The following is a 16,806-nucleotide window of genomic DNA, read 5'->3' as shown; positions in this document are numbered from 1 at the left end:
CCAAGAACAAACTGCAGACCAACTCTGGCTCTTATGGCCAGGCTTAAGTACTTGTCTTCATTCAGTCAATTCCATCCTTCTGTAGAGTTCTTGGAGCTCAAATGTTATACATATGAACTCCTGCCCTCTAATGCATACTCACTTGACCAGTCAGACTTCTTTACTGACCCACTTATGACTGGAAGATTATTTATATCCTTTCAGACAAAGATTACTAGTCCATTCTTCCAGTTCTAATCAAATACTATTTTGTTAAAAGATTTCCCTTAAAAAAAGTATTTCCCCTGCCTGCCTGCCTGCATTGGAACACAATATGCATAGCTATGCAAATATAAAATTTCAGTGTTTACGTCTCCAAACCATTTGAGCTTTGATCTTCTAGGCGTGAACATCCTCTGGAAGTCTCATCACCCTCTTTGACTGGTTATCATACAAGAGTATAAAACTACATCCATATCAAACATCATAACTCATGTAAACTTACAAATAACAGCATTAGATATTAGTTAATCTTTAGTTGTTTATAGACATCAGGCACTGTATCAGTACACCTAATTCAGGGAAACGTACAGGACATTCCACAAGTTCTTCAAAATATAGTGGGTTCACAACATGATGTATAGATTAAATTTTGCAGGTAATTTTAGAATAAAGCAGTTACATTCTGTCTACTTTTGACTTCCTTTCATATCGTTCAGTAGCTAGAAACAAGAAGAAAAGTCAGTACCCTACTCCCAGCAAATATTCCGTAGACCCATCATGGTTTTCTAACCCCTGACTTAAAACACCAGGATCACATCCCAGTGTAAATGAGACTAGGCAATGGATCCCTGAAGCTAGTTGATCTATGATGATTCAGAGCAAATGAAAACTTGACCCAATATACGCTAATTGAACAGTTTCTCAGGTTTTTTTGCATCCTATTTTACTGTTTCCTGCTATTTTCCCCAAAGAGTGTTAACCTTTTCCCCCCATAACAATGCTGATCATTTGTCCTTCCATGTATGGAGCTCACTTCATTCACTTCAGCCTATATATAGTATTGAAACTCTGACTGCATAACTGAGGCACCAGCCCCATACACCCATTTAAAAAGAGGGCCCAAGAATGACAACTGCTGCCCCTGCTGCCCAGAGCACAGAACCCGGTTGTTATACCTCCATTTATACAACTCTGTTCTGTGAATGCTCTCTTCTAATTAAGCTAAACTAGAGAGACATAACAAAGTACTGTTCTCCTTCTGATACCTAGGAGGTTATTTGATGCATTCTGATAGTTTCCTTGAGAATATATAGAGATGAGTAGGGAAAACTTTTTCTATCCCATTAGTATTTTTTAAAATGTTCCCATTCAACTTTAGCATAAATCTTTATGCAAAATATAAAGATCCACCCCAGAGTACAGATGTGGGTAGTGCACCCCAGAGACATAACAATGTGGTGCCTGTAGCAGCAGTGGTATACAGGGCAGTATTTATCATTTAACAAAAAAGCTTAAGTTTTCCTAAATTCCTGGAACATTTCAGAATCATAAAAATATTTTCGAAAAAAGGAACAATGTCATGTATATATAAATGTGTGTACACATACACATATATTACAATATTTACTTTAATATAAGACAAGCCTGATTATAAGATACTCCCCCAATAATTAGGTTCTATGTATAGAAAATTTATAAATCAGTTATAATTTTCCAGGTATAGAACCAAATTATTGTGTGTTTACCTTGAATTTGTCCCTATCCCACTGCTACAGCAGGGAAAATAGATGTAGCCCCATGGCCCTCTGCCTCCCCTCAATTTCTTCCCTCTGTAGACCCTTCCCCACCGCCCACCCCTTCCTTACTGTCAGACCCTGCTCTCCCTGACCACATGGAAATAAGGAGCAAATTTAGAACACTGACTTCAAAATAAACATAGCTATAGAAATTCGCACACAGTACCTACAGATTTAGTTCATCTAGAATTGATGTATTTTACCTTTCTTGAAACTGCTGTAACTTTTAGCACAGGTACTCCATAAACATACTTTTAAACAGCACTTTGATATCTACTTACATACAGTACAAACTGGGTGCATCTACACAAGATACTACTGTGCAGTGTTTACTACACATTTATTTAGTGCTTGTTTATCATGTATATAAACAAGTTCTAAATAAATGTGCAGTAACCTGAGTTACTGTGCAGTAGCACCAGCAAATGCCTTTTTTTGTGATGCTAATGCATAGTACCCCGTTACTACTGCACAGTAGCATTGCATCATGGTTTTTGCCACGTGATGCTATTGTGCAGTAGTACTGGGCTATTGAGCAGTCAGCATCTCATGTAGATGTGCCCACTATGCATGATATTAGTCCAAAACCCAAAGGCTCATGATTAACCATATGGTTCATGGGGCTGGCACCAGAAGTCAAAAACATTTCAAGTAAGTCCACAGCTCAACACTCAGTCCACTACTCAGTAGGCATGTGTACTCCAGATACCTCCCCACAAGGGATTTATGTGCTAATTAGTCTCTCACTCATGACTGGAACTGTGTGTTCTTGTCATGAGTCCTAGAATGCTCCAAAAATTTATATAAGGTACAGGACAACTTGGTCCGGCTTCACCTCATGGAGGGCAGGGCCACGCTAATCATATATGTGACAGGGTGAGAGAGGGGTCAACAAGGGGATTCTGGGTGAACTGTTTGGTAATGTTTGCCAGACATTTAAGGCTGCTGAAGAAATAGGAATCACTGGAAATGGGAAGGAAAAGTGGAGCTCAGTGGGAGTGAAGAGGAAGTTGCAATATGTACCATGTTGTAGCTCACAATGACTTTTAAAAGAGTCAGCACTGAGTAGGATTGCACTCAATGGACTCTACCATATACAGGTTTCTCTCCCTTCATGCGGGTTCTGTGCATGTGAAAAGGCAGCGGGTGGGTGTGCAGGGGAGTGAGTGTGTTTATTGTAACAGGTGCATGGTTTCTCAATGTGGTTTTAAGGTGTGTGATGGAAAGTTTTATGCTAGATGATGTGTATATATTTTTTTTTTAAATATATATTTCCCTCGCTTATATAAAATTCACATTCTTTAAAAAAATGTGAATTTCCTCTTATGCAATGACCCTTCTTATACCCAAAATTAATTATATGCGAAGTAAATTCACTCTTACGCGATCAGTGTGGTGGAAGCCCAGTCAGCTGCTTTGTGTGATGCATTGTAGGAGTGACACGTACCAAAACAGTCTCCCGTGTTGATCTGTGCTCCTCACTCATTGTCTGTGACACGTGTTTCTGTAGTTGCCATCTCCAATATGATAGTGCCCTGTGTTTGTGTGTATTGTCTGCTGTTTGTGAGTACCAAAATTGTCTAGTATAAGTGGTAGAAATGGGTCTGGTGGTCAGTAAAAGCAAGGTCTTGGAACATATCCCTATTTGTTACATTGTAAAGTGAGTTCCCTTTATGCAAATTCGAGTTATGTGCCGTTTTCCAAGAACACATGAGCAGTATAAAGCGAGGGAAATAAATAAATAGATCGGCTGCATTATCCTATTTGTGTGGCAGGTTCTCAGTGTTTTGGTGCCAGGAGAGAGTGCTAGAACTTGCTCCAGCCTCTCCGAGTGCTGGCCAGATATTGCAGTACTTCCAGACCCTCCTTAAGAACAACCCCAATCCCATTTTAAGAGCAACAACAACAACAACAACAAGTTCTAATCAACATCTTGGGCTTTTTGGCTAGGATCAAATCCATTTTTGGCACCAAGAGGAGGGTGTCAGGCCTGGTTCTGGCTCTCCCATGCTTTATAGTCATGCTCAGTGTTGGCTTTACTTAAACAACTTTAGTTAGTTTCCATTACTGAGCCCATGCTGCTTTTGGCAACAGTATAATGATACATAATGTATTTAATTAGGTTTTGTTGTATACAATTGTAAGATGAGGCGCTCTGACTGGGCAAAAAAATCTTGTCTTGTATTCAAGTAAATATAGTACATATAAGCCGTAGCACTTTCAGACATATACACAAATTAGAGTACCTTCTTTAAAGTAACAGCAGTGTCTGGAGCTGTGACTCTGCATGGTATGATCATCTCTCTTCCATCAATCATGTGTATAATTTTAGGTATGTCACTGTGCAGCTCTACAAATGGACTTCCTGTATCTACATAAGAAGGATAAAAAGAAGCAGTTAAACATTAAACATTAAAATGCTACGAAAAAATTGAAAGAAAATTTAAACAGGATCTACATACAGATTACTACAACAACTAGAAGACTCTACTCATTTATCTAAAGTATCTATGGAAAATGCTTACCAGGGGACCACATCTCATTTAAACAGGTCTGGTAAAACATTATTTGGGTATTGTTGAAAGATACATTTATCATCCATTTATAATCACTACAGAGCATTTCTTTATATGAAGAGTTGGCATTATCTTTCATACATAGATAGGCTCCAACAGATATTTTTCTGGTTATTGTTTTTCATATAGGGTTAGAACATAAATTAAAAAGTGTGTTTCCATTCATTTATTCTTTGCTATCACTGGGAGAAGTAATTAGCTTAGTTGGATCTAGAAGCCACTTATCAAGGGACACCACTTTCTAAAATCTTCTTCTACTCCTCTGAGAGTAAGTGGCAAACCCATACCAAATTTCAGAAGCCCTAGCATTGGGATCTTAATATGATCATTCAGACAGATATGGAAGTACTCTTGGAATATGGATTAGTCAGCAGTAACCATTTCTTTCCTTCCACTTCTACAATACTTACATGTCTCCTGTGTAAGCAACAAGTCCAAATGCTAAAGAAACTTTTATTTTATTTAACTCAAGAATGAAGTCTTGAGAGTACAATTTATTGTACCCTTAAACAATCATCTTTTTGTCAAAGGACACTGACATAAAAAGCTCATATTTGGGGGAAAAGGAACATTATTGCTACTTTTGCAAATGTTTTATTGTTTGCTTTCATTAATAGAAATAGACTCAAACTACAAATTGTGGATACAAATCCTGTCTTGGTTCTGATCTGAAAAGTTGGTTTGACTCATTGTAAAGAGGGAGGTTATCTGCATTCATAAACAGATCCTGTTTAAATACATTCCTTTTGCTTCCCTTTCAGTTAACAGCATGTTGTAATAAAAAGTGGAGCCTTACAGTCCTGATTTCTCATTAAGCTATGCAATAAAAGTATATCTTAGGTGTTTAGTAGGGGGGGAGGCAAATTCTACTCTTATTTCTACTGGAGAAAATTAGAAGTTAAGAGTTACCTTAAAATTTACCCCAACGTAAAGGGGAAAACACAAAGTTTGTGGAGGTTTGATAGATAAAATGAAATTGTCACAAAAGCATTTACAGGTAAATGCATCACAATACTTTATTAGTTTAAAAACGACTGAGCTTGTAAAAGGAACTTATGAGTAATAGAGGATGCACGTGTAATAAAAATACCCTATGGATTTCTTAGTCTAATGTTTCCTTTACAATAGGTTTCAAGAGAAGACTAAGAATGAACCTGCTTGCAGTACTTTAAAGAAACATTTTTGTTTTGCAAGAGCTGCAGTTATGGAAGAGGTCATTAGCCCTTTAACATCAGCAAAGTTAACAGACTTACTACTCCCCTAAGGCTCATTCATCCTTGACACAAAATTAAGAGCTGCTTTCCAAAGCCAGCAAACTTTGCAGAGTGGTTTCCTGTATCATAACCTGGTGATCATTATATCATGACAAGTGTGAGGAAGAGCTGCTCTGAAGACTACCGGTACTGTCTGCAGACAGAGTGTCACCACTAACTGATGCCAACATTGCAGGAGTGGGGCTGAGATGTCTTAGACTCAGGGGACCCCTGCCCATCTAAATGAGGTGACAGGAAACCAGTCTAAAATGCAAACAACGTTTTTTTTCTTTTATTCTAAATGATGTGCATGCTACCATTCACACTGGAGGAAACAGTCAAGCATTAAAATCTCTTTCATAAGGTTGCTTGACTCAGTCCAGTCATTACATTGGAAGCAGCTCTTCCTCTATATATCTGAATTACAGTTGTGCAGTATGGCATTTAGACATAAAAAGTCATTTATCCCTACGTCTCAATTCTCATGCAGAATTCCCATTGACATCACTAGGGAGTTCCGCCACAGAGCGAGGGCAATATATGTCCCCAAGTGCTCCAAATGTCTTCCTGCTTTTGATTAAAAGGAATATGCATCATGCTTCCTAGTGCAGTTTTGTTTTCATAATTACTTTGGAGGCTTTTCCTGACTCCTTTTGATTTTATTCTCCTTCCTTCTTACTGCTCATAAGGGGATACAGTCATTACTCCAGAACTAGGAGCTGGTGCTGGTTCTTTCTTGGCAAAGATAGGCCATAGCCATCACCTGCACAATTTCATTCATGGCACAGAACTTTTCTGCCCCACACAATACTTTTTGTTCCCTTCTCTCTCCTCTTCCTCCACTGCTGACAGCTACCTATGGATAGCAGTTACTGCTATGTTTCCCTTCTGATCACTGGAGAAAAATAATTCTTTCCTGAGATGATGTAAATGCCAGTCTTCCTTAATCAGTTGGCTAGGACTAGGAGTGCAGCTAAAATTACCTGACTTCCTGCCCCTGGTTTTTTGAGCCAACTCCACCTTTTGAGGTTGATTCACCATTCCAATGCTATGCTAGTGTAGTTTTATGTTACGTATGCAGGGATCCTGGTTTTTTCTGATGAAAAAAATCCCCAATTTTCATTTAAAAATAGTAATCCCAATCCACATTTTTCTATGAGTGGTATTTCATTTTAAATCACAGAAAATGTGGAGTTGAGGTTACTTTTTCTTAACTGAAAATTGGGGATATTTTTCATCAGAGAAAACCAGGATCCCTGGTTATATTTAAAATCCGAGAAAACCAGTAGTGAATCAGGCCCTTAACAGAATATGGCAGGGTCTGTTTTTGACTTTGAACACAATATTTTATCTTTATAGAAGAGGATTTTCAGCTCTGCTGAAGATAGATATGCTAAGTTGCTTTGGTTTTAAACATTTAAGTTCTGCAGTGAATTATTGTGTTTATTCTTTCCTGTACAACACTCTGCAACTAAAGAAAAAAATAAAACCTGAATATTTACATACGATAAAGGTTCCTACATTCTGAACAGCGTATTTTAGAAAAATAATTGTGTCTGCGGCTAGTGACTCTGTACTAGGTTTTAGCTATGTTACTCTCAATATTTTTCACTCATGATCAACATGAAACCACAGAAAATATTCAGTCACAAAACCCACAAAGGTCATTTCCTACATTGTCTGTGAACATATATAGCAACTATTATTCAGTTGGTTAGCAGCCACATTTAAATATGTAAAAGACTTAATTCAGGAAAATATCAAGTCTGATATCAGTAACCAATCTGTGCTATTTATATATCTTGCACAAGCAATTTGATTAGCTTACACACATCTTCCCAAAAATGAGCAAGTAGCCTCATTTTTATACATAAATTCTTTAACTGCAAATCAGAACAAACAAATTAAAATGTCAGAAGCGAAGTCCATGGATGAAAGAGTCATTGAAGTCTATGGAAGTCTGGCCACTGATCAGTAGGGTCAGGATATTTATTTTTATATTGGGCTCATCACCAAGGCAGCTTAGCCTCCACAGCAAAGATTTCCCTATGTTCAGGACATTCATCTTCTCCCACTTACAAGGACATTTAAATTGTGTTCTTCGAGATATGTAACTTGATTAAGGTAAGTGGACTAATTTCAAATTTCTGTTATATAATGCAACCCCATTAATCCCACTCTCACCTATACAATGAAGTCACTTGACTTTCTCTGGTACTACTAAAAGGTGAGTCTGGTACAATAAAAGTGGACTGTGAACATCTAGGGGCAGAACTTGGCCTTAAGTTGTTAAACTAATTCTATCCAGAAAACTCTACACTCTTTATCTCACTTCTTAGTCTATGAAGAAATGCTGTACCAGGGATAATAACTTCTAAACAATGAAGAATGAATGGTATTGATATGCAAATTAACAATCTCAAATTCAGGGCAAAAATAATTTTGACAAGCAAAAAAGTGCAGAGGGGGGTGAATAAATATGCAAAATGAAGATACAAAGTCCTGCTAGCAGAACTTTAGGACAGTTTCATTTTGATAAATTTGCCAAGGGGATGATGTTATAGCATTCTTAAGAGAAAATATTTTCACTCACAATAGTCAAGGCAACTAGTGACAGTTTGGAAAGTTATTGCTAGAACAGTTTCAGGTAGCTTTAGGTACTCATTCTCACAAATGCCATCCCATAACTGATTTCTGGAATTTGCTATTTATTATTCTAATGTGTTATTACTTTGCACATTATCATCATCAATGTGGTGATGTATAGAGGCTGCAGTCAAAGATCAGGGCCCCATTGTGTGAACCACTGTATAGACAATGATGAAAAGACAGTCACTGATTTTAAAGACCTTGAAATCTAAATCCCTGATACTGCACATGCTTCACTGTACACATGGTGGCACATCCAGTGGAATTATTCACTATGAGAAGTGTTAAGTACCTCCATCTGCAGAAATAGAAATTATATGTTATTTATTTCAGTATTTTCCCTGGTCTCTGTTTTGTAACAGGAACTTTTTTATGCATGAAAAATGTGTTCACCTACTGCAAATAGCTGTAGCCTAGTTTGGTTTCAGCTAGTTTTCATTTAATAACATCAGTATAATATGACTTAGTGGGATGATCTGCTAGCCAGAAATGCTGCTCCTATGATAACACTGTGCCAAATAGCAAAGACAGGTCATGACAAGGATAAGAAAGATAGAAAACAACCCAGACTGCGGATATTAGGACAGATTATTCCATTGCCAGGTTGTTACTTAATTTAAAAAAAAACCCAGCCAAATATTTTGTTGACTTTCAGAGTATTTTTTTATTTTAAGCTAAACCTTCATCAGCTGAATTTTTCTAACATTGATGCTTCTGAACTTTAAAACCAGTTTCCAGGGAATTGTTTTTAGATCCTCTTCCTGTTCTGAGGCATAATATTGTGTAGTATTGCAACTAAATCCATTCAAGTCGGAGCTTTAATTCATTTTAACGGCAAGGCCGGATGCAGAAAGCTGTCAACTGGAACTCCCAGTGATGTCAATGGGACTTCCACATCCCAAGGACTTGCACAGTCTACTTCAAGCAATTCAAAATGCACTCCCAGGCCATGTCCAGATGAGCATGGCCATGCGGCATGCAGCATAGCAGACACTTCTGCAGCGCCATATACCACATGTTCCATTGTTCTCCACGCTGCAAGGGAGCAGCGCAGTTATCTGGGGGTAAAAAAAACCTGCTGAAATAAAGCAGAATGGCATGTGCAGCGGCAGCATGTGCCACCCAAAGCCAGAGCCTGGCCAGCCAGAGCCACAGTCCACTGCCAGCCAGGCTCCATGCAGCAGAAGCTACGTGGCTACAGCCCTGCAAGGCACCCAGGACGCCACATAAGGCACTGGGCTGGCCCCCACATCCCTTATCCCAACCAGGGCAATTTGTCACATGCCAGAGCATGAGTGGCACTGGCATTCCTTGGGGACAAGCAGCAGTGGCACAAGGTGTACCACTGCTAGTTGTCCCCAGGGAACCAAACATCCATGCACATCTGGATGCAGCCCCAAAGGACAAACATTTTGAAAGTTCAAAGGCTTGAATTTTTAAATGTACATTACTACTGAAAGCTTTGTTATTTTTTATTTTTCAGCTTGAGATATCCAGGCATCATAAACTAAGTAATCAAAATTGGCAGAACTTTTTGACATTGTAGGTGTTATGGATCTGTTTAAGTTGTACTGTTCTAAAACCTTGGTTTAGCTGCTTCATCTTCAAGTTCTGAGACCCAGATTATTTTAAGTGGGATGCTTGCTGGGATGGCTAAGGAATATCTCATCTTCCAGGGAATAGTACCAGGAAGAGCAAAACATATGCACACTGGGAATGTTTGCAAAGAGTGAGAGTTGGGCATTGATAAAGAGCTGCACAGAATAATTCTCATTGCTGACCCAGCCATCAAGGTTTAGCAGGGTCCTCTCAAATACATTATCAGATTTATAAGAATGAAATAGCAGTTGCCAATGGTCAAACATTACCCTGTAGCTGCTGTAATCAAGAAATGATCATCTGGCTGTGAAACTGGCTACATTTCCCCATGTGAAATTGTATCCATTTGTAGAAGAAAAGTCTCTATTTTGCCATAATTAAAACACGATCATGCTTTATTAACAAGCTAACTCTACATTCATCAGGGAAAATTACAACCTTTCAACTTGGATCAGCATTTGTTTGAATTCCTGCAAAGAGAGGTGAGGTTAAAACACCAGAGTAACCTTGTTATTGGTTTGAAAGAAAACAAATGAGCTGCAGCACAGAGAAAGATTAGCCTGGAGCAACAGGCAGAGTTTGTACCCAGGAAAAAGATACCTGCAAGCTACAGGCATGGGGAGAACCCTTCTACGCAAAACCAACCAGGCAAAAGAGCTGCCTGGAATGCAGCTCATTTGACATGTTTTTTATATTGCTTCATCCTATTAGCATGATACCTTTACATGCAGAAAACCCTGCATGCCTTATTCCTGTGAGTAATACCAGTATCTCATTAAAGATTGTGTGGTCAGTTAAACCCTGTAGGTAAGATGGGGAAGTAGGGCAAAAATGAAAAGCTGGGCTTGGCCTCATGATCAAATAAGTAAAAGCACTGCTGAGTTTCACATCCTGGAAAGGAACATTTAAAATGTTCTTCCTTTTCCAAGGCTTGTGTTCTGTGAGTCTTAGTACCACATGATCCAGTGTTGTAGTGAATTACAACTAAATCCAAGGCTCTTAAGAGCATTTGTTCCCCATGCCTCAAGTCTCAATTCCTGGGTTGTCTGCACCCAGCATTAATACTCCACAGATTGTACACTAAACTCCCCAGTACAACACAGTAGTGACCTCTCCAGCTGAAAGAGAAGTGGATGTATTGACTAGCTTTGGAGAAAAACTTAATGAAGCTGCCTTTTCTAAAGGATGGGGACTGAAAGGGCTAAGTGTAAGGTATGCAAATGGGATTTTCAGAGCCCCTACAAGAATTTTCATTACCTGACAGGAAAAAAGACTTGTACTTCATTTCTTTCTATATAATATTTTCTTAATGAGTTTAAGTTTGATTTCTTCCACAGTTTATTTCCTATCCAGTTGATATTCAGTGGGCGCGTTACTGCGCATTAGAGTGTCACGGCAAAAACCATCCTAATGTGCTAATGCACAGTAGAACTAGTCTATTGAACATTAAGGGTCACAAAAAAACCATTCTCCTTTCCTACTATACATATGGCAGCTACTGTACCTTTATCTAGTATCTCAGAGATACTAAACTTAATGTGCAATAGCAAAGGCTCATTAATAAACATGTAGGCCTACCCTTGCTTCTAATCACAGAAGCAAACAACATTTTTAAAGCAATAAGTGATAGCTTCCTGTACAAACGATATCAACTTTCCTGATTCAGATTCTATGTTTGTAAATAGCAATTATTTATTCTCCTATATAGCACGATAAAATATGGGAAAGAGACACCTTAGTGATCCCCATGCAGCTAATATGAGAAACTGACTGACACAATGTCCTGCCACTGGAAACAATACAAAACTTGTAGTGATCTTCATTTTAAAAACCATTTGTTTCCCAATCACACAGAAATTAAGTAACACATTTGTTAAAAATGTAAAAAGCTACTTTAATGGAGGTTACTTATTTTTTCTAAATTGAATTCAATAGATTTATAAATATATCAATAAATTTCTCCTGGTTTCCAAAACACACTGAGTTAAGTTTAAGAGGCTATAAGAGCATGATTTCCCTTATAAGTGATAACACCACAACACCACAGATTATGAGTAGAGATGTCAATATATATTCCATTTAAAGGTTTCTTACTCAGTTTGCTTAAATTCAGTACATTTTTCTCCCCAGTTTATAACAGTTTCAATTAATACATTCATTAGACATTGGACAAACAGTTATGCTTATTCCATAATCATTGGTCTGCCAAAATTATTCACCTTCATTTATAAAGACATCACTTGCATATTGTTGATAAGAAACTGACATACCATAGAAAAGACATATTCTGAAATTATCATATTTTGAAAACTGATGCCAGAGATATTATGGCATAAAACAGAATTACACAATGAATGCCGTTTTTGAGTTTCCTAAGAAAGTAAGGTCATGAGTAGAATTTTCACCTAAAACCCATCTTCAACATGACATAAGCCCCAAGAAGCCTAAATGTTATTGAAAGTCCATAGAAGTTAGGCTCCTGAGTCATTTAGGCACCTTTGAAAATTTTACTTGACATACTGAAGAATTTTTTTTAACTGGAGAGACCCCTGTTTCTCTGACCTGCTGTTTCTGTTCAATCACCTGAATCCCTACGCAATCTAGCATAGCTCCTGCATGTCTAATTTAGATTCTCTTTCAAATGATAGGAAAAAACATATTGTTCAGAAAGCAATAAAGAGGTAGAAAAATTGACTGATCTCCAGTTTGTATTTATTCAGCAATACAGAAGAGTGTCTCTCGTATGCTTTCCTGTAGGAGGCGTTAGAGAGAGAGGAGAGTCATCTCCTACATGCCACCCTAGCACATGGGTTTTCTGTGTAAGGTTAGTTTAGCCAATGGAGCAACCACCCTTGCTCTTCTTATGTAGCTAAATGAAAGAGAAGCTTTGGATACGTCTATGTTAGATGGGAAGAGAAATTCACATTTGATGCGAGAATGCAAAGGGTTAATACTCCCATCTTACTCTATTACAGATTTTGCTGGCCAGCAGTAAATATCAGTCAATAAAAGAGCAATTTTCTACTTTCCTTACTCTTACATAGATGTTTTCATAGCCCGAAGCCCACTGAATTATGTTAATAAAAGTCACATAGGTAAATAGTTGGGAAAGGGGCAGAGCTGGCCTTAGGGAAAATGGCACCCTGGACAAACTTGTATTTTGGTGCTCCTCAACCCCCGCCCCCAAGTCAGCAGTGCTGCTGCAGGTAGACTGGAACACGTGCCATCCTGCCCCCATGTGCCAAGCCTGGCTCCTCCTGAGCTGCAGATGGAGGCGGGGGAGGGCAGGGGTGTAACAAGGGAGGGGCGAGTGGGATGACTGCCCTGGGTGCCAAAGCAAAGGGCCACCAACAAGTGCTGCCCAGCTGGGGCAGGGCATGGGACAGAGCTGTGAGTGGCTCGTTTGGAGGGGCATGAGGACGGCTGCTGTGTGCATTCCCAGGCAAGTATGGAGGGAAATGTGCCCCCTGGATCTGTGCACAGGGTGAGGGCGGGCTGCAGGATTTGCCACAGGCGCCAAACTTCCTTGTCATGGCACTGGGGCAGGACACCACTCCTCCTGCCTGGGGCAGGTATCATTTGGGCTAGGACAGGGCAGGGAAGAATGCTGCTGTGAGCGTAGGTTGCTCACATGTGTGTGTGTACATGTGAGTCTGTGTTTAGCACCCCTCACCCCCCAACCATGATGCCCTGGGAAGACACCCACGTTGCCCACCCCTAAGATTGGTTCTGGCAAGGAGAATATACCCTGCAGGGTCATTTAGCTATAGTAAAAGTGGAACTGAGTGCCTCTTGAATGTAGTTTCTTGAACAGTCCCAAACACGCCAAGCAAAGCAGGATATGGACCACAAGGGAGCCCAGATCCTGCTTTCTATAGAGGTAAGTAAGTAGTCCAAATGGTTCAATTTCTACACAACCTTAATCACATTCTTCATGTTGGAAATCCAAACCAAGCTTGATTTAGTCTGACAGCTGCTGTATTAGGACAGGCAGACGCATCATTTGGAAAAGTTCCAGTTGTGCATTCTCTCTCGCACAGGTTTTCAAAATCTATGAACTGGAGACCCTCCATTAATCTTGTCACTTTGGGCTGAAAACTCAAGAAAGATTAACACTGCAAAATCTGCAGGGTTTATCATTGCTTTAATTTTATTTTTGGTGAACGTAATCATCCTGAAAGTTGTGAGGGCCAGCAAGCAATGCCTATTATTATAGCTCAACTGACCTACTTTCTTCATTTCCCACATAATGTGCAATAGTTGGTCACTGAACACAAAAGTTCCTCCATACAGATTGATTTCCTTTTGATTTCATTGATTCTGGATTTTTTTCCATGTTTGATATAAGAATTAACTTCAGACTATTGCATTTTTCAATTGACAACAATTTGAACATTAATTTCCTACACAATGAGAAGATTGCCCTTGGGAGCTGGAAAACGTATTTTTTTCATTCACTACAAGGCAGCATTTGGTATCCTTCAGCTATCTGAAAGCCTGCCATATTTTAATGGTAATGAACAGTGAGCACCTATGCCGAGTAGCAAATCAGGAGCATCACATTTTTTAAATGGCATTTGATCTGAGTCTTGTGATACCCTAATTATTTCACATATATGTTTCAGATCCATTTTAAGATAATCCACCTTAAAAAATTCTACCCACCCTAGGTGAGCTAAGTTTGGATTTGGCTTTTTTTCCCTTTCTTCTTGCAAATAAAATATGAGCATTAGTTTTCTCAAATGATGGGCAAGCAGATTTTGAATGAGTCCATACATTTTCCTAAATCTTATGAGGCTGAAAATGTCATTCACATATATCATTTATACATTGCATCCTAGTTGATGTGCACATGTGGCCTCTTAGGGTTGTGTTGTAATTAAAGCACCAAAGTATTTTAAAAAATTGGAATCTTACCGTTAATAAATATATAGACCGTAGGTTCTGTCTTCTTTTTTACAGCACTTGAGGATGGGTATTTGCAGCCATAGTATCCAGTGTCTTTTGCTTGAGTTCTGCTCAAGGTCAGACTACTACAGAACTGTTTCCCATTCCTTCCACAGGCATATTTAATTACTTTCAACCTTTTGCTGTCTTTACTTAGTGTTTCAGGCAGGGACCATGAATGAACCATTTCCCCCCTGCAAACACAGATAAGGAAGCAAAAACAATTATGTTGGGCTACAATGATAAAGCTCCAGTTCCCAAGCTTTATTTTTTATTATAACAGGCTATTTCTGGGGTTCTCTTTTATCTTATTCTCCAAAAACAACAGAAACAACAAAGAACAACAGCAACAAAGAACTACTAAACAATTGCCATTGAAGTTAGCCCCCCACCTTTCCCCATCACACTGGGGTTTTTTCCAATTTTAGTTCCAAAAAAAGAAGTGTCAGGTGCATACCCAGCCAAATTATGTGAAGCCAACTCAGCTGGTTACCTGCACGTGAGATTTAAAGCCTGGCCCGCTTGGATGACGTGCTGTGTGCCATTTATACTCAGTTCAGGAACTTTTAATTTTGACCCTGAAGTAGGTCCTAGAAAAACAATAAGAAAGTCATTAACAATGGCAAATCACCTTCCCGTATATAATTTACTCAACCATTTGTTAGTGTTAGCATTGGACAGGTTTAGCACAACTTTCCCCTCCTCCTTCTCCCACTCCCTCCCAACCCCGCTCCAGCTCCTTCCTTTGGGCCAAATCCTGTAGTCTACTCAGGGCTTTACAACCTCTCCTATGAGAATAGCTTGTGCAGGCAGGAAAAGGAAAGGAAATCCCTGCAATGTTCCACCCTCTGAGCCTGTTCCAGAATTGTTCCTTTCTAGAAGGGGGTGGAAACATATTTTCCCCCCATGAAAAAGGCCCTAGGCCATGTGGCTTGGTAGTAAACTAGCACTGTGATTACGTATCTCCAACGGAATGGCACTAGCAGGGTTCCCCCAGCTATCCACTGTCCCAAGGAACTTCAGCTGTCTTCTCTCTCTGGAGCTTCACAAGGAATAGTAGGGCACCAGTGCGAGCTGCTGCCCATTCCTCCAGTGGAGTCCAGGGAAAGAAGAAGAAAACAATGCCCTCCCACTTAGAAGCCCCACTTCACAACAAGACCTATGACCTCCGTGAAGGGTTATCATGTCTTCAGTCACAAATAAATCTCATTCACATAAACCTGAAAAAAGCAAAGGGAGCCTTGGAAAGACTGAGTAAGCATTCAGGATTTACTCCTTTGCTCTAAAGCCTTAGCATCACAGTCTACTATCCCGCACATTAAAACTGCCATGACAGACCACTTTGACCCTGCCCAAAATTCTTGTGAAACAAAATACTTTCAACACATTGATCCCATTGCCTACACACTGACTGCAAAGCATTCCGGACAAGCAAAAGGCTACCAGCTTAGGTCAAAACCTGGACAGTACCAAAAGTCTTGAAGCAAAGTCATAAGGATCTTGCATCAAAATAAAAAGAACAACTCTGCAACAACCCAAAGGCAGCTGAAGAGAAAGAGGAAGAGAAAGTATTTATTAAACAATATATGAAAGAGACAATACTAAAAACACAATTGTCTTGTGTACTATGTAATGAAGTAGGGTAGAGTGAGATTTTAATCCATCCATTTTACTAAATCCTGGGGCTCCTATAACTATTGAATCCATACAAGCAAATAAAGTATAGATCCATTTCTATGATGGACTTGCAGGCCCAAATCCTATTTCACCTAAGGGCATCCAGCTGCTACTTACACATCCAAATGTAGCCACATAAGAGGCATTTTTTGCCATAATGTGGCTTTTTCATTGTATTTCCACCTGCCTTTTTCATTGTATTTCCACCTGTCTTCTAAGCACGCTCACAAAATTTCCTCTATGGCTCTGGGGTGCTGCACAGGCATGTAACTTTCATGCATGTTCCTCAAAGGTCATTCACAGAAAAACCACGATTAGCGACCTTGA

General features: G+C 39.2%; 1 protein-coding gene across 2 annotated transcripts in view; it reads right to left on the bottom strand.

The window, feature by feature from the left end:
- FLT1 (fms related receptor tyrosine kinase 1) overlaps positions 1-16,806 on the bottom strand; it is a 155,907-nt gene that overhangs the window by 113,524 nt on the left and 25,577 nt on the right. For both annotated transcript variants that reach the window (XM_090028283.1, XM_090028293.1), the window contains exons 2-4: positions 15,296-15,392; positions 14,773-14,996; positions 4,025-4,149 (exon numbers count right to left, since the gene is read on the bottom strand). In XM_090028283.1, the coding sequence (XP_089884409.1) occupies positions 4,025-4,149; positions 14,773-14,996; positions 15,296-15,392 (446 nt within the window). The remainder of the gene's footprint in view (positions 1-4,024; positions 4,150-14,772; positions 14,997-15,295; positions 15,393-16,806) is intronic.

The sequence above is a fragment of the Crocodylus siamensis genome, chromosome 1 (assembly GCF_052110815.1).
Source record: "Crocodylus siamensis isolate JL-2025a chromosome 1, ASM5211081v1, whole genome shotgun sequence".
Taxonomy (NCBI): Eukaryota; Metazoa; Chordata; order Crocodylia; family Crocodylidae; genus Crocodylus; species Crocodylus siamensis.
Note: the sequence above shows the minus strand (reverse complement) of the source record. Positions and strands in the feature narration are given on the sequence as shown.